The sequence below is a fragment of the Narcine bancroftii genome, chromosome 2 (assembly GCF_036971445.1).
Source record: "Narcine bancroftii isolate sNarBan1 chromosome 2, sNarBan1.hap1, whole genome shotgun sequence".
In the NCBI taxonomy this organism is placed as follows: Eukaryota; Metazoa; Chordata; class Chondrichthyes; order Torpediniformes; family Narcinidae; genus Narcine; species Narcine bancroftii.
In genome coordinates this window covers 293,849,180-293,866,988 of record NC_091470.1, presented here as the reverse complement: position 1 = coordinate 293,866,988, position 17,809 = coordinate 293,849,180, and the positions used below count along the sequence as shown (strand labels likewise).

Genomic DNA, 17,809 nt, shown 5'->3' with positions numbered 1-17,809 from the left:
AAAACATCTCAACTTATAACATGGGATTCAATGGGAAACAAGAATTTGCTTTACAGATAATGACCAAAAGAACAAATTTTAAATTTAGATGAACCCTTGCTTCCAAATTACCTCAATTAATCTGCAAACCCCCATAGGTTTTTGAAGGATGGGCAGAATCCAGAGCAGGAAGAAGCCCATGCAGAGATGGGGAGAATATACAAACTCCTTACAATCAGCGGCAGATTTGAACTCAGGCCGCTGGCGCTCTAATAGCGTTGTGTTAACTGCTACGTTAATCATGCTGTCCCTCGGAATGCAACCACTTCTGTAACATGGGGGTAACATGAAATTGACATCAGTGATGAAGCCAGATGTTCATTCAAATTTAATGTTGAAATGTTCAAAAAGATTTTTTAATGGGTTTGAACATTTAGATCTGAATGTAATGATCTTAAACTAGTCATGTCAAAGCATCAATTTAGGTTTCAATTAGGAAGATGTCAAATCCTCAACCATGAAAAAAAATAGGTAAATGAAAACGAGTAGAAGTAGTGAAGACAAAGAACAGCAAATGATGAAAATGGCAAATAAAAACTAAAAATGCTGGAAAGCCTCAGAAGGTCAGGTAAAATTTGGTGGGAAGAGGGAATGGAAATTTGAAATGCTAAGGCTATGGGGGTCCTGTTCTATTGAGCTTTATAAGCCCTTTTAAAATTGTTTGCCTGACAGCAGGTTAAATATAGGTTTGGTTGTGGCTTTGTGGGAGAAGTCAGAATGGTGGTAGAGCATTGCCTCTCTGATTGGAGACCTGTGACTATTGTACTTGTTTGTCATCTATCTCAACAATGCCGATGATGTAAATTGGATCAACAAATTTGCAGATGACACTAAGATTGAGGGTGTAATGGACAGTGAGGAAGGGCTTCAAAGCTTGCAGCAGGATCTGAACCAGCTGGAAAAATAGGCTGTAAAATGGCAGATGGAATTTAATTTTAACAAATGTGAGATGTTGCACTTTAGGAGAACAAATCCGGTAGGAATTGCACGATATATATGGTACAGCAGACTGGCAGAACAGAAGAATCTGTGAATACAGATGCACAACTCTTCAAAAGTAGCATCGCACATAAGGACATCTTGGGGTACATTGGCCTTTATAAATCAAATTTTTGAGTACAAGAGTTGAGATGTTATGTTGGAGTTGCATGAGTCACTGGTGAGGCCACATTTGAAGTATAGTAAAATCCTTGGTTTCTGGCACCTATGGGGATTGCGGGTGCTGGATATACAAATTTTCTAGTTGTCTGAGGGCACTCTTTCAATGCCTAACTAATACACCCACATTAAGAATAAACCGTGTAAAAGACAATAGACAGTGCAAAATGTAACATGATTTGAAAGGAAAATCAGTATTGTAACCCTTATGTAAAGTTCACTTTAATCAGGTAATTACAGTAATTTATAAAATTTAAATTCAAACCCAGGGTACTGGCACAGCAACAGTGTTGCACGAACTGCCACGCCAACTGTGCCACCATTGTAATTAACCCCCCGCCCCCCCAGTTTACAAATAAAACCTTACTAAAATCCTTAAAATATGTTAATAAAGATGGAAGTACTGACAAGGCAGGGATAGGGAGGCACTTGGAGAGTTTCCCCTGCAGCAAGTGGCATCAAATGGCCCTTCATCCTGGGCACCACCTGCTGGCTGAATATTTGCTTTCATCTTCACCAAAGGGTTGTGTGTTGCTTCGGAGAAAATGTACTTTTACTATTTTGAACTTTTATTTAAATTTTTATTTATTATTTATCTCCTCAATTGCTTGGATTGCTTGAATTCTGGATTTTATTGTATTGTGTGCAGTTTTGGTTACCTACTTTCATGAAAGATCAAAAAGAGAGTACAGATAAAATTTACAAGGATGTTGTTGGAATTTGGAACCTTGTATATTGCTCGTGGAATCAGTTGTGACCCTCCATGCGAGATCTGGTCACTGGATCTAGAATGCCAAAGATCAGGGGTGGGCATCCTCTGGCCCGCGATCCAAGTTTATCCCACTTCGGTGTGTGGCTTCCCCCTCTCCCGTGCCAGAGACCCCTCCCTGTCCCCTTTTTGTCACTTCCTCTCTCTGTGTGAGAGCTCCCTCTTTGTTTTCATTGTGACTGATTTTTCTCCTTTTTGACTTTTGTTTGTTTTTAATATTGTAATTTTAATGACTAACTTGCAATTTTTTGTACATTTCAGCTTTGATGATGCCTTCCCTCACCTGAAAAATATCATCAAATTAATTTTATTATTCCATCTGTCTATCTGCTTATTTATTATTTCATTTATGGTAGCATCAGTGTGGCCTGCTGTTCACACCAACCACTGACACCCCATCCAGCCTGTGCGAGAAAAAAGGTTGCCTGCCCTAGATCAATCGGCCCAGTAACCTGAAGCATCTGATCTTTTTGCAGCCAACTTGTTTGTTGCTGCAAGACCATAATATGGTCAATAAGGCTGCAAATTTTACACTTGGCTCCAGTTGACTTAAAAATAGTTTCATGAACATGTCTCCAGAAATCTGCCCCATAACATCAAAAGGCACATACCTGCATAGTCTTGTATCTACTGTCTAAATGTAAACATCTTGTCAGCGTGATGGACAGCCATTTCCTTGAAAACACCATTTGTATTCTTTAACTTGGGGGGGGGGGGGGGGGGGTGTCCATATTCTTCAACATTTCATCAGTTCATTGCATAATATCTATTTAATAGACAGAATTGGTACAAAGTAATGCCAAAAGCAATGTAAGAATATACAAGACCATCTATTTTCATCACCTTTTAAAGCAGTTTGGTAAATCAAATACTGAGAAAGTTTAAATGTAAAAGTTCATAACCAGATTTAATTCAACAAAACAACAGCTCTATGTTCAACACTTTCTATTATTTAGAATGCTAGTATTCCTCCTTCTTCCACCTCATTGAGTGAAAATCATTTTGTTCTTGGCCTCCTATTTGTGTTTACCATATTTCAGTATTTATTAGTTTTGTTTCTGAGTTTGGGGTTGTGCACTTGTGCCACTTTTAAAATCTTCTACTTATTGGATACACCTACAATTGAACTGCTTTTGATCAGCATTTTATTTTGATATTGTCATTCTGGTTAGTTACTCATCCACATCATCTATTAGAAGTTGTAAATTTGAATAACTATAATGAGACTCTGATGTGGATCACACAAGGGAATTTAAAAATCATAATTTCATGAAAATTAATTTAACACTCTATAGTATAAATCTGCGTCAGATATGCATGCTTTTCACACACCTTCTCAAGTGAATCAATTGAATGTTTTTCTATCAAGATTATACTTGTTAACGGGGGTGGGGGGGGGAAAGGGGTTACTTTTTCTTCAGTTCTTCCAGATTTGTTCTTGCTCATTAAAATGAGCTGAAAATATTCTCATTGAAGATCAGTAAGTCCTGTCTTCTGTAATGCCTTTGTTTCACTTGTGTTTAAGTTGTACTAAATTTCTAAATCACTGTTGGAAAAATAATAGTGGAGTAAAGACAAAAAAAAATTTTAGTTGTAATTGCCCATAATTTCATAGGATACAAGTCTGAAGATTGGAATGTTAAGTTATAAATTAAACACCTATCTGTTCACTCGTGTACTGATTTTAAATTTGCAGATCTCTGTGATTTCATTTTAACTGCCTTGAACTTTTGAGGGAAATGTCTTCACAGGTAATTATCTGAGAGGCTTGGGGTAAGAATTTCCTGCACATAACAAAACAAAATGAATGCCGCTAAATAAATGCCCTCTCATGTGTCCCCAGTACAATCTCCAAATACTGATGATTCTGAAATAGATGCGATGGTATGTTGTGATTAGGATATTTGGACTTGGACAGAATTATAGATTAAGTGGGTGAAACGTTGGCAAAATATAAAAGGAATCAAAAGGCAGACAATTATCAAAAAGTAGAAAAACTGCAACTTGAATGAAATAGAGATCTTGGTGCTTTTGTGAATGTAACACAAAAAAGTTTAGCCAACAGGTTAATCATGTTGTTAGGAAAGCATGGGCATAATGGCCTTTATTACAAGTGGAGTGCAGCTTAGAAGTGTTGTTACAGGGTGTATATAAGGCTCTAGCTGGAGAGCCATGCGATTTTGACCTCTTCTTTTAAGTAAGCATATACTCGCATTGGAAGCTGTCCAGAGAGACTAATTCCTTGGATGACAGGGTTGTCCTATCACACTTGACAAAAATTGACAAATGTATGATTTTGGGAATATAGGACGAAGATGATCTTAATGAAACTTAAGGATAGATGTTGATTCCACTAGCGGAAAATTCACAAACAAGAGGATTTCATTACAACAGACAATTATTTCATAGAAGTTTATTTTGTGGAGGAGTGGGTGAATCTGTGGAATTCTCTACCCTGGAGAATTTTGCTGGCTGGATCATTGGAGATGCTTGAAAAGGCAATTGATACATTTTCTTGAAAGCTTAATAATTCAGGGTTATGAAGAACTACCCTACAAGAGCTGAGGCCTGATCATTGAATGGTTGTGCAGGCCTGAGGAAACTGGTGGCTTGCTCTTGACCTTTTCATTTTTTCAAAGAAATACAAGTATGCCCTCTTTGGCTTGGCTTCGCAGACAAAGATTTATGGAGGGGGTAAAAGTATGCCCTACAATGCTCTTAAAAGCATTAACACAACACATGTTTTCATGCTATTGTAATTGAAGAACCCTTTGGAATCATGTGGATTTATCACGTGGTGTCAAAAACCTTAACTCTATAATGTTTAGTTATTCCAAGGATTGGCCCATTCATGTGCTGTTTTCCTCTCGATAATTATTATTAACCTGGTACATTTCAGACTTCTATAGTCCACTGCTCATTGCATTTGTGCAGTTTTAGACCACTTGCGTCAAATGGCTGCGTGGCATTTTTTTTTGCTTAAGACGAGTATAGAATTGCATTGGCAACTTGGGTAGATTTAAAAAATATTACTTTACTACATTAATGCAAATAAACTTACGGCCATTAAAATTTCAGTCAGAGTTGTCCTTAATTGTGCTATCCTACTTCTGCCATGACTCTATAAATCGAATAAGAAACTTCATTTCTCTAGCATTGCACCTGAGAGTTGCCATTCATATGCCATATCAGGCTTGACAAGTGTTAATTTTAATGTACATTCCAGCCTTACTGATTTGGGAACTTATTGTTTTGTACTCTTGTTTTTTTACCTTAGTTTAATGTTAATTATTACAACTTTTGTTTAGACTTTTTCTAATCAACTCATTTTAAATTATTTTCAAACTTGATAGCTTAAAAAGACTCATTGTTGGAAACATTTAAAATCTGTTAAAACTACTAACTTTATTGAAGAACATACTCTTGCTCTGCCAATATCTATCGGGGAATTACTCTGAACCCCTAACCGAGTTACAGAAGACCTTGCTATCACTGAGGACTCATGACCAGACTTGGAGGGTAGTTAGATCAGCCCTCCACATCTAACTCTGATGAGTGTTGTGTATATTATTAGAAGATTACTTGTACTGAAAAGGCAAATAATTGAGGTAGGTGCAAGGCAGTTTTGCATGTTTCAATGAATTTCAGTATGATTCTGTTAGAAGAGTATGATGAACAATATGCAACTCTAATAAAATGTGTTTGACTTTAATTATGTAACTTTTTCTTGGGATTGGTCATTTAATTTGGTGTGAATGTGACGTGTGAGCAAGCAATGATTGAATACAGTAATTTGACTGAGTTGGCTGTCATTGCCAACGTGGAAAATCTGGATTATTGCTTTTTTATAGCTGGTGTTACAAATATAACATTTTTCTGAGGGGGATACAAAGTTGCCTAAAATCTTTGTTGAGGTTTATTTGGATCTTACCCAATTGTGCAATGTACTGGGGAAGTATTTTAAAGTTGTTTATTTCATTTTTCAGCTAATTTGAGGGTGGCAAAAAAGTAACCAATCATGTTGGCAGGCCAGTTAGGGTTAAGAATCCACTGACAATCCCATGACAATCACAGCTCCTTGTATTTAATGCAGTTGCAAATGTAATCTTTCTGAAGTTGATAAATGCTTAACATTTCCCTTTATGGCATTAATATTTCTCTATTTACAGGAGCGGAACAGGAGCAAGTAGTAACTGAATGGAGATACGCTGCCAGATTTACAACACTAAAATGATATAAACCTTGGAAATGTGCAGTATCTTCAAGGAACATGATTATTGGAACTTTACTTCTCATGGCAACCTCTACAGAACACTTGAACACAAAATTGGCTTTCCATGTTCTTTCTCATTACTGCATTTGCCCTCATGCTCTTGTCTCACAAAACACATTTGAGCGCTATAACTTTGTCAAGCACTTTCTGCCATCCTAAGCTTTTATCAGTAACTCGTGTCTTTCTAAGCTCACCCTCTTAGATGAATTACAGAAATTGAGAGCAAGTGAGAAACCAATAACCTTTTATTTGAATTTGTTTAATACTAACAATTAATGAGTGTAGTTTGGTCAATGATCTGAGATTAATAAATGCTTGGCTCTTCAGATTTTTTCTGTTGTAGGATTTATTTTTAAGTTTTATCTCTGGAAACAATTTGGATATCATGTAATTTTTAGTTCAAACTAATGAATCCAATATAACGCCTATGTGAAAATTATTGTAGTCAATAAAGGAAATAAATTGAATTAATATTTTGCCAAATGCGAAACAAACCAGAAGTTGTGCAAGATTCTTACCCAAATTATTAATTGTTTTGAAATATAATTTTAAATGTATGTGTAAACATTTGAATGCAATGCTCTTTATTTTGTATTCTGTATTACATAGGCTTCAGAAAAGTGCATTTGTCCAGGGAGGAAATGCTTGATGTTTGATACGACCATTGTTGAAACTGTCCTAAGTAAATGTACCTCAGTTTGATTTAAATTTTTAGATTGTGTTATATCTTTTAAATATAACTTCCTAGCTTTGAATGTTTGCCCTTCTGGCAGGAAACTATCATGGAAGTGATTTTTTTCTCCTCTAAATGATTCATTAGCTTAATAAATCCAGTACTTCTTTAGCAAGTGTTATGGCATGAATTAATTTACAATGTGGCTTCACATTTTCATTTTTCTGATTGCTACTTTACAGAGATAAACCAACTTAGGAGATACTGAGCCCATAGTCTCCTGTTTACATATACCACATATATTGAGTCTCAGTGATGTAATTGCCTTAATTTATAATGTGCATTTTCAGTAGGTACCAATAGTCTAATGGATACAAAATGGACTTGTTACAAGCACAGTACTTAAATCACTGTTCATACCTTGAAGGCTGTTTAATTTATTTTAGCACACTATTTTCAATGTATTTAAATTTGGCAGTCTCCTAATGTTATCCTGTAGTTGTCATGTGTTTACAATGTCCAGGGTCATTTAAAATCTGACGTTGTTAAAGGTGCATATTTAGAGTTTGCCTGCCCAAGTAGTTTAAATGCATTGTACACATGAAGGCGTTGAGACAAATGATTTCATAGTTTCATGCATATGTTGGAACTAAATTGAACTAGTATGAAGATATTTGAGTGTAATTTATCATTGATATGTTAAACTTCTATGCATTTACATCATGGGGTTCCCCAATTCAAACGTAGTAATTTTTTTCTTTCAATCCAATTATTATACTGACTTCAGTTGCTGTAGTACTTGGTAAAATTAGTAATGGAAAATAGAACATTTAGTAACTTCTGGAAATATCTCTTGGCCTTCTGTTTACTTTCTAAATTGTTCTTGATACTGTTAGTTTAATCTTTGTATGCTGTTTATATATTGTCCCAAATAACAATTTACACCTATAACAAGGTGAAATGTGATACTATGTATAAATTTGTGATTCCATTAATTTGATAATATTTTAAGATTAGATCTGTAGCCTTATTATCCACAAACATTGCATGCATTTTTGTCCCTCGTTCAGTATGTTGTATGAAATCATACATCTTTTGCAGACCTTGCAGTGTAAAATCAGAACAGATTTATTTAAATGATTGACATAAAAAATCAGCTTGGAGCTTTAACAATGCAGTTCCTTCCCATATTTCAAAGATAATTTAATGTACTTGGTCAAAATAATTGTTTAATCCTGTTTTAATTCTGGGGCAGTGAAAGAAAAATCTTCAAAATTAGAAGCAGAATGTAAAAGAATATGTACAACAGCAAATGTATTAAAGGAAGTGAAAGTATTGCATGAATGCAAAAATATTACAAGTTCCTGATTTAAAGGTTCATTAAAAAAAAATCTCTGTAGAAATGTCAAGTTAGAGGACTTTCAAGTCCTACTGGGAGCCCTTATTCTAATACAGTGCTAATGACTTTTGTTTAGTTAAGCTTATTTTGGAATGGCTTTTTAAAATTGAACTTTTATTATTCAGATAGTTATCCAAGAAATAGAAAAATGCAATCAAACTTTAACAAGGTCTATTCTTTCTCGTAGCCAATTATATTCCCGTACCTTTATATGCATCTCAATAAAATGCTTACTGTTCTATTATACTTTAAAAATTAATTGCTGTTTTATGCCTGTGCTAATAACCCACAAGTTACACTTTATCCTCCCATGCACCATCAATCACTTCCTCTATCCCAAAATTTGAATTGCTGTTTTGTGTATAATTAAAGCTTAAAAGATCAAATTGTCTCATTTCATTCATTTGTGTATTTAACATTTTCACTTTTTCTGCAGGGATTTTTCTGCATTCTGCTGGGTGAATTGAATGAACTTTGATATTATCAATTCTATTGAATAATTTCTTCATATCTCACTTAAATTTTGGAAAAAAAGTCTCAAGAAATGTGTTCCTGTGCTCAGTTTGTTCCTTAATACATTCTGATATTTGTATTTTCAAAATTTTTATGCGTTTTAGCAACTGATTGTTCAATTCACTTTTGCCATGATAAAGTATTCCTGATTGTTTCATTGAAGTGCTATCAGATTTCACAAGTAATGAGATATTGGAGGACTCAAGAAGTTTTGTCAGAGGTTGTGTTAAAGGAAGAGATCTGGAAAAGAATATGGAGGAAGTTGGTCATGTCTGTCCTTAAGAATGGCTAATGAAATTCAGATATACATAAATTAGAATAAGAGGACATTGCAGGTGTAAGCATGCCTCTTATTCAGTTAATTCAGACCTCTCATTTAGATAATTTTTATAAGGTAGTTGTTTTCAGTTTATCTTCAGTTTCAAGAGTCCCATGTTTTAAGTGACAAATTCTATCTTACCAGAACTATTTTGAAGCATTTAAATGAGACTAGTTGTTTAATAAAATCTATACATGAGGGAGAGATACTGTTGATGAGGTTTCAAAATCAGTGGATACTTCATTACTGAGTTGACATGATGATGCATTAGGCAATCTTTTTGTTCTTTCATATGAAATTTGGTGAGCTATGAGTGAACACTTACTCTCTGGAATGGAACTGGTGCTTTTCAAATTTGGTTCCCTGAAAAAAAGGACCCATTCTTGATGAGCCCTGTAAATTTGTGGATATGAAGGAAAGCAATTGCATTTGCTACTTTAAAGTATGGGAATAAATGGAGGGAAAATCACTTGGAACGTGTTCATTTTCCATTTCTGGGAGTAAAACGTAGAGAAGCTGACAGAATCACAATGGAAAAACTGAAGCTCGAAGTACCTGATTAATCTACCTCGAAGAGCAAGAGCAGCATAATTTTGTGGAGTCAAAATAGGCAAAAATGTTGAAACTGACAATATTAGACAACCTAAAGTGGCTAGCTGGTGAATATCAAGTGCGTTTTTTTTCAATGTGGGGTTGAATGTTAAGTTATAAAAATTGGGAAAGGAGCATAGAAGGTGTGGGCCATTACAGTTTAATACTCTGCCTTGCTTGCCTCGTGTTGTTCAGTTGTCTTTGGATCTTCTGTGCATACCCCTGTTTTGCCTGCCTGATTGCCTGAGAGAGTTCAGCCCTTGCTGTACTTGGTGTTATCTTAATAGCCTGATCTAAAAGCAGCATCCTGAAGTTTGAGTAGTGCATGGACCTTCACATCTAGCCTTGGTTTCTGGTTTGCACAGGCTATGCAGAGTTTGGTTACTGTGACATCTTCTATTCACTGCCTATGTAGCTGGTCACTGTGATTGTATTCTTAATGATATTGATGTGGTTGTTGTTGGTGACCACCTCCCTGAACCTCCTCTAGTCCCCACCATCATATCCTTTTCCTCTCAGTCTAGGATAGATTCCACCAAAAATTGTAGCTATTCACCGTAACATTTTTGAGAGAGGCAACATTATCTCCATAATATCAGCATTTCCTTCAGTATCAACATGCCCCTTCCTTTTCTCACCATCTATGCCCTTCTTTGTGATAACTCGTGAAGTGCTCCTTTAGGGTCTCAGCCCACTTTGGTTCCAGGCATAAATTCCCTCTTTTTGTTCAGTGGACTTGCCTTTCCTCTAACTCCCCTCTTGCTTTGGGTCTCAGAAAGGGGAAGGAAAGAGATATAAACTGGATAAAAGAATACAGTGCCCTCCATAATGTTTGGGACAAAGACATTTTTTCCATTATTTTCTGTATTCCACAGTTTTAAATTTAATCAAACAATGTATGTGATTAAAGTACATGTTCCAGATTTTATTCAAGATTATCTCTATGCATTTTGGTTTGACCATGCAGAAATTACAGTACTACTTGTATATAGTTCCCCCATTTCAGGGCACCATAATGTTTTGAACATTTGGCTTCACAGGTGTTTGTGAGTACTCACGTATATTTAATTGCTTCATTGGTGCAGGTATAAGTGAACTAGGCTTGTTTTAAGTTTTTGATCACCTTTGGAGTTTGTTGTTGCCATTTGTCAACATGAGGACCAGAGTTTTAAAATTTTAAAAATCTATTTAAAAATATAGACATACAGCACGGTAAAGACACTTTTATCCTATAAGCCAAGGCCACACAATTATATCCAATTGACCTACAACCCAGGTATATTTTGAATGTGGGAGGAAATCGAAGCACCTGGAGGAAACCCATGCAGATACAGGGAAGAATGTAACAAACTCCTTACAGACAGCACAGGATTCAAACCAGTTCTGGTCGCTGGCACTGTCAGCATTGCCCTAACCATGCCGATAAAAGTCAAATCAACCACTGAAGCTGAAAAAGAATAAAACAGTAAGAGATGTCACCCAAACAGGATTAGAAAAATCGATTGTTTGGAAATGTTTCATAAAAAATGAAATGTAGTGGTGGGCTCATTAATCGCAATGGGATGTTAGGCCGATGACAGAAAAATTCTAATAATGAAGAAAAATACTCAAACCTGTCCAGCAGATCAGAAATACTCTTCAGGAGGCAATCAACTACTGTCCCCAGAAGACTTCATGAACACAAATACAGAGACTATACTACAAGATGCAAAGCAGTAGTTAGCCAAAGAAACAGGATGGCCAGATTATAGATTGGCAAGAAATATTTAAGAACCTGCAGAACTATAAATAGTTGAGACCAAGATTAACCTGTATCAGAGTGACAGCAGGAGCAACATGTAGAGGTGTAAAGGAACTGCCCAAGTTCCAAAGCATGGCACCTCTTCTGAAATGTGGTGGCCTAGGCATGAATGGCTGCCACTGGCACGTTTATTTTCATTGATGTAACTGCTGGTGGTGTTAGCAACAATGGATTTTTTCAAAGGTAAAAACTTAATTCTTGAAACCTTCCATGATTGATGTATCTTTTAAAGAATGGTGTAGATTGGACATTAAATGTTTTAAAGATTTATTAGTTGAGGAGAGTCACTTTTGAACAACTTTCAGTTAAATGCGGTTTATCAAATACTTGTTTCTTTAAGTGCAGATTAGATTTTTTACAATCTCAATGACATACATTTCCTCAGAGGACTGATTAAAAAAAATTAAATTGATGTAATTTTTAATTTACAACCTTTCTTTCATGGTTAAATATCGAACATTTATATATTATGGGAATAAGAAAGGCTCCCTCAGATAAAGTTTAAAGAAGAGCCTGGGAAAAGGATCTACAACTTTCAATTCCTGAAGAAACTTGGAATGTAATTTTCATATTGGTTAATACCTCTTCATTGTGTGCCCACCACTCACTCTTATAATTTATATTGGTCCATAGGGCTTGCATGTCCAAAGTCAAACTATCTTTTTATTTGGATGTATCTCATTGTGATAAATGCAACATTGGAGACATTTCATTAATTTGTATGTTCTGGACATGCTAAAATCTTGAGAAATATTGGACCAAAGTATTTTAAACTTTCTCTGTACTTTTTAAAGTTAATTTTAAACCAAATCCTCTAACTGCTTTATTTGGTATTATTAGAGAGAGTGACATAACTAATGACATCTGAGCTGCATGTATTCAGTGGTGTTTTTCAGCTGGAGGGATGCTACCTGCCTATTCATGCTCAATGGCTATGTGATGTCATGTATAAATTTAGAGAGGAATAGATGCTCAATTTCTGATTTGAATTTAAATTTTCAAACACTGGGGACCCTTTTTGAATTACTTTTATAATCTTTGATTTATGAAGAAGGTGAAAATGTTGACTACTGAGGTAATTTATCACTCTGATAAGAATTCTGTTTTCCTTTTTTGGTGAAACAGCTTTTCTTGGTAGTGGTTTTAGATTTTCCTTTTTTAAACAATAAAATATCAATACAATATCTGTTTGATTAAAATGTAGAGTAACGGTTCAATTATTGTCACATAGTACTACATTTAGAATGTAGCATACATGAAATTCTTTAAATTTGTCTACTGTAAGGCACACAGAGTTTCCACTTTGTCTAGCACACCTTCACAGAAACCTAGAGCACCTGGTGTTCCTAGGCAGTCTCCCCTCCAAGTACTGACCAGTTCTGAGCCTGGTTAACTTCCGAGATCAGACAATCTCGGGCATGTTCAAGTTATTAGGTAGTTTAATGTATCTTTGAATTTTAACATGATTCCATATGTACTCTGTATTTTAAAATGTGAAATTTCAATGTTAATAAAAATATTGGAAAATAAATAAAATTCTTGAATGGCTGTGTCAGTCTACATCTCTGTATCCAATTGAGTGTACCTTCCATTTGCTGAAGAAAAAACTTCTGGAGACAAGCCGCCCCCCAAAACAAGCAGGAGCTGAGCTGAAGATGCCTGGCAGAGCATCGCAAGAGAAGATACTCAGCACCTGGTAATGTCCATGAATCACAGACTTCAGCAGTCATTGTGTGTAAGGGATATGCAACGAAGTACATGACTAATACCATTGAATTGCCCCAAATAATATGATGCCTTGAAACGAGGGAACTGTATAAAAAGTGCTGTGATTTCTAAATGGTCAAACCAAAATGAACACAAAAAACCCTTTAATAAAATGTGGAGTGTGCACTTTAATCATATGTTAATTCTTTGATGACAAATTTAAAAGTGGAGCATGGGCCAATTGTCTTTCTCCCAAACATTGCAGGGGTTATGGTATACACAGGTCCATGACCCCAAGTGTTCTTGTATTCTGAGCTCAGAACTTACTTTGAGGACAGCAACTAAATTTATGTACTGAGATTGTATCCTCTTGCCCAATAGCTGATTTAACAAAATTTTCATGTTGAAGCATGTTTGTGCATTTGTAAATCCCTTGCCAGAAGTAGACCAAGTTCCTTGGAGTGCAATTGGCGGAGAATCTCACCTGGTCCCTTAAATAACAGTTCCATAGCCGAGAAAGCCCAGCAGCACCTCTACTTCCTGTGAAAGCTGAGAAAAGTTCCTCTCCCACCCTCCATTCTCACTACACTCTACAAAGGATGTATTACGAACATCCTGTACAACTGCATCACTGCCTGGTTTGGAAGCTGTATCACCTCAGACTGCAAGACATTGCAGAGGATAGTGAAGTCAACAGAAAATATTGGGGCTCTCTTCCTACAATGAAGGATATCTACAACACTTGATGCAGGCAAAAGGTAATAAACATTGTGAAGGACTTTACACACCCCTCATGTTAAACTGTTCTCCCTTCTGCCATCTAGTAGGAGGTACCATAGCACTCGGGCCCTAATGACCAGATTGGGTGACTGTTCTTCCCACCCCCCCCCCCCCCCACCCCACCTAAGCCATCAGGCTCCTGAATTCCCAGACATGTGGATAATGTATCATGGACATTTTCTGTACATGTTTTAATATTTTATTGTGTTTAACTTCTAACTTGTATTCTTTTATTTATGTAAATATGCTTCATGGTCCTGGAGAAACTATCTTGTCTTTGCTGTGCAAGCATGGTATGAATGATAAATAAGAGTGACTTGACATCATCAATCCTCCTACAAAACAAATTTGATTCCAATACTGCAAAATTGAACCTTGTTCCAGATATTACCATGTATTAAAGTGAAAAGAAAAACTGCTATTAACCCATCAATTTTAATAAGGATCATTGAATAAATGCAAATGTTTGGTTGGAAGGGAAGTTTAGAAATTTGTTGGTGTTTGACATTTGGACAACTTTGTAAATTGAGACATTTCAAGAAATGCGTTGGCTGAAAGCAGGAGGCCCACATCACAGAGCAGTTTTCATGTTCATCTTTGAACTAAGATTCCTAGCAACTCTAAAGAAACAGAGATCTGCTATATGTGGGTGCCATGAATCTGTGCAGAATTGCCTTGCCAGAACGGTGAAAGTCACTGGCTTTTGATTAAACTGGAAGCTTAGAAAATCATCAGGCCTTGATCATTCTGTGATCAATTGTTGAACATTTTGCTGCATCAAATAGCTGCTATGTAGAGCGAGGTACATTTTCTTTATTATAATTTGGAACTTGTCGGGCAAAGAGGAATGCTGTTGAAGCAAGCTATACTGAAATGTGGAATGTCACGGAGCAATCTTAAATCACTTTCCATGCTGGTATATTCTCCACAACCCAATGATGAGGACTCAGTCTTTGCCAACAGGTGATGATGGGAAAATAGAATAGCAGGAGGTAAAGGAAGACCAAGTGAACCTACTTCAGTCCAAGCACTCAAAACAGAATTCTAATTCTGTTTGAAATAACAATTACGTGTATTTGTGCAAACACGCAGCAAGGAATGGTGAAGATTCAAGCATAGATCGATTAGTGTTTTGCAAAATGCCATATAAGTGATGACGAATTTGCTTCCCTTATCTAAAACCCTTACATCCTGGTTGGAAGGTTAACATAGACTGGGATGTTGCCAAGTCTTAGGGACTGAGCTCCAGGAAAAGATTAAACCAGTTAGGACAAATTAAATTTAAATATATTGTGGTAATTATTCACTACCAAATGCCCAGAACCTATATAATATTTGATGGGATAAAGTTGTGACTGTGATAGAATACATTTGCTTGATCTGTAGCCACAACAACTCTCAAATATGACATCTTCCAGGACAAGAGGGTGGCACGGTTAGCATAGGGGCTAGTGCAATGCTGAATGGCGCCAGTGACCTGGGTTTCAATCTGGTGCTGTCTAACAAATGTGTACATTCTCTCCATCTCTGCGTTGGTTTCCTCTGGGCACTCCAGTTTCCTACCACTCTTCAAAACTTAACTGGGTTGTAGGTCGGTTGGGGGTAATTGGGTGGCATGGGCCGAAAAGGCCCGTTACCGTGCTGAATGCCTAAATTTAAAAAAAAAGCAAACTTGTTTCACATAGTGGGATTTAAGATGGAGTTAATTTTAGAGATAAGATGTTATGTTAATAATAATCTAATAAAAACTTATTTTGAATTTACCATTGGTGAATTTTCCATTGCTGTTCCTTTGTTAGTACTAATAAGGTTTGTTATTAACAATGATCACAGACAAAATCTTGAAACTCCTTACCTATCTTGGCACTACGGGAATATTTTCGCAGCAAGCACTGGATTGTCTTCAGTGGATTCCTACCACTACTTTGAAGGAAATTTAAAACTAAATATTTAGCTAGCAATTTTGGGATAACATGAGAAAGTGAGTCATAATTTTGAACAAAGATAGAAAGGAAATCCTTAAAGGCCGATCTGTGAAATTGCATTATTTATTTTACCTCACAATGTCAGCAATATTAATAATGCGGAATTTACATTTTTATCCGTTTTGAATTATAGGCTTGGCTTTCAGAATTCCACTGACCATTTTTGGGGTGTGCTGATCAATGGTACGATGAAAATAAGATTCAAAAAGCTTGCCTATGATTATAGAGCAATTTTTTTAAAAATTGAGGAATAATAATTTAAGTAAAGCCTGAAAAAATTTGTAATAACTGATTTGAGCTTTTTGCACTTGCAAAGGATACATTTACTTTGATCTTTAGAGAAACATTTTCTCATAACTAAAACGACCAAATTTGGCAAACATTGATGAACCTAAAATCTGAAAAATTCACATCAAAGTTTCCTACTCTAGCATTCCTTTCTTGGCTTTCCTCCATAGCTCACTGTCCATATGACCATGATTGATGAATACAAGCTAATACCAAAATAACATTATTATAGAACCAATAAAGACTTAAAAACATCAACTAATTTCCATAATGCCTTTCTTCCTCATACTTTTGCATCTGAACACGACAGTAACTGAAGCATTCCTAATTGAAGTCCGCAACCTTGCCTACATGCCAGACCAAGTAATGCCAACACCGTTTCAAACACCTGTGCACTCAGTTGTCCTGCAGATTCTGCTGCAGTAAAACTGGGTGCTGTCCAATACCTGAGCACAAATTTAAACTGCTGATGCTTTTTCGAAAACTAGCTTCAGAAAAAATTTGATGAAGAGATCCAAGTTGTTCTCCAACAGATTTTAAGGACTGCTTAGCCACCTTCTGAAGAAAAAAGTGATGGTTTCTGGAGAAAGAATCCTTCCTCAGGATTAACTTGCCACTATCCTGCCTCTCCTGACTGCTATTTACTCTTGGCCAGGGTACTGGATAACGTCAAAACCATATCATTAAAGTACACTATACTTCATTCTCAATTGCAGGACAGGATGTCACAGATGATCCAAGTCAGCAGTAACAATGGCAAGTTGATTTAAGGTTGTTCGCTTTTAAAGCAGTTGCTGCACCCATCTGTTGCCACTGTTTTGCAGTATATCCTCGCATAAGTGACCATTGAGTATTCTCACATTCCACAAATTTTGATTTACTCTTGTCTTTCTCCATTCACATAGCCAAGAACCTTTTCCTCATAGAACCATACATTGCAACACATAAAGCCAGCCCTTTGGCCCTTCTCGTCTGTGCCAAACTATTATTCTGCCCAGTCCCACTGAACTGCACCCATTCTATATCCCTTCATCCATGTAACCAATGTTAAAATTGAGTCCACATTCACCACTTCTGATGGCATCTCATACCATCCTCCCACCATTCTGAGAAGAAATTCCCCCCTAATGATCCCCCCTGCCCTCTGGTTTTCCTCTCCCCTAACCTCAGTGGAAAAAGACTACTTGCGTTTATACCCACTGTAATTTTATGTCAAATCTCCCTTCATTTTTTTTATGCTCCAGAGAATAAAATCCTAACCTATTTAACCTTTTCCTATACTCAGTTCCTTAAGAATCAGCAACATCCTAGTAAATCTTTGCATTCTTTCAATCTCATCATCCCTATCGTTGATATAGATGACATATAATAATGGACCCAGCAATGATCCTTGATGCACACCATTAGTCAAAAGTCTCTATAAAGCCAATGCCAAATCCAGTTTATGACCTCACCATGAATACTGAGTGAACCTTCATGACTAACTTTCCACGTCCGATCTTGTCAAAGGCCTT

At 36.3% G+C, this 17,809-nt stretch overlaps 1 protein-coding gene across 10 annotated transcripts in view; it reads left to right on the top strand.

Annotated features, from left to right (window-relative positions):
* Positions 1-8,697, top strand: part of ythdf3 (YTH N6-methyladenosine RNA binding protein F3) — a 35,907-nt gene extending 27,210 nt beyond the window's left edge. For 9 of the 10 annotated variants that reach the window (XM_069921390.1, XM_069921389.1, XM_069921392.1 and 6 more), the window contains 2 exons: positions 3,663-3,717; positions 6,136-8,697. In XM_069921390.1, the coding sequence (XP_069777491.1) occupies positions 3,663-3,683 (21 nt within the window). In that variant the 3' untranslated portion in view covers positions 3,684-3,717; positions 6,136-8,697. The remainder of the gene's footprint in view (positions 1-3,662; positions 3,718-6,135) is intronic. The other variant, XM_069921391.1, reaches the window with a different exon arrangement.
* Positions 8,698-17,809: the final 9,112 nt, after the last annotated feature.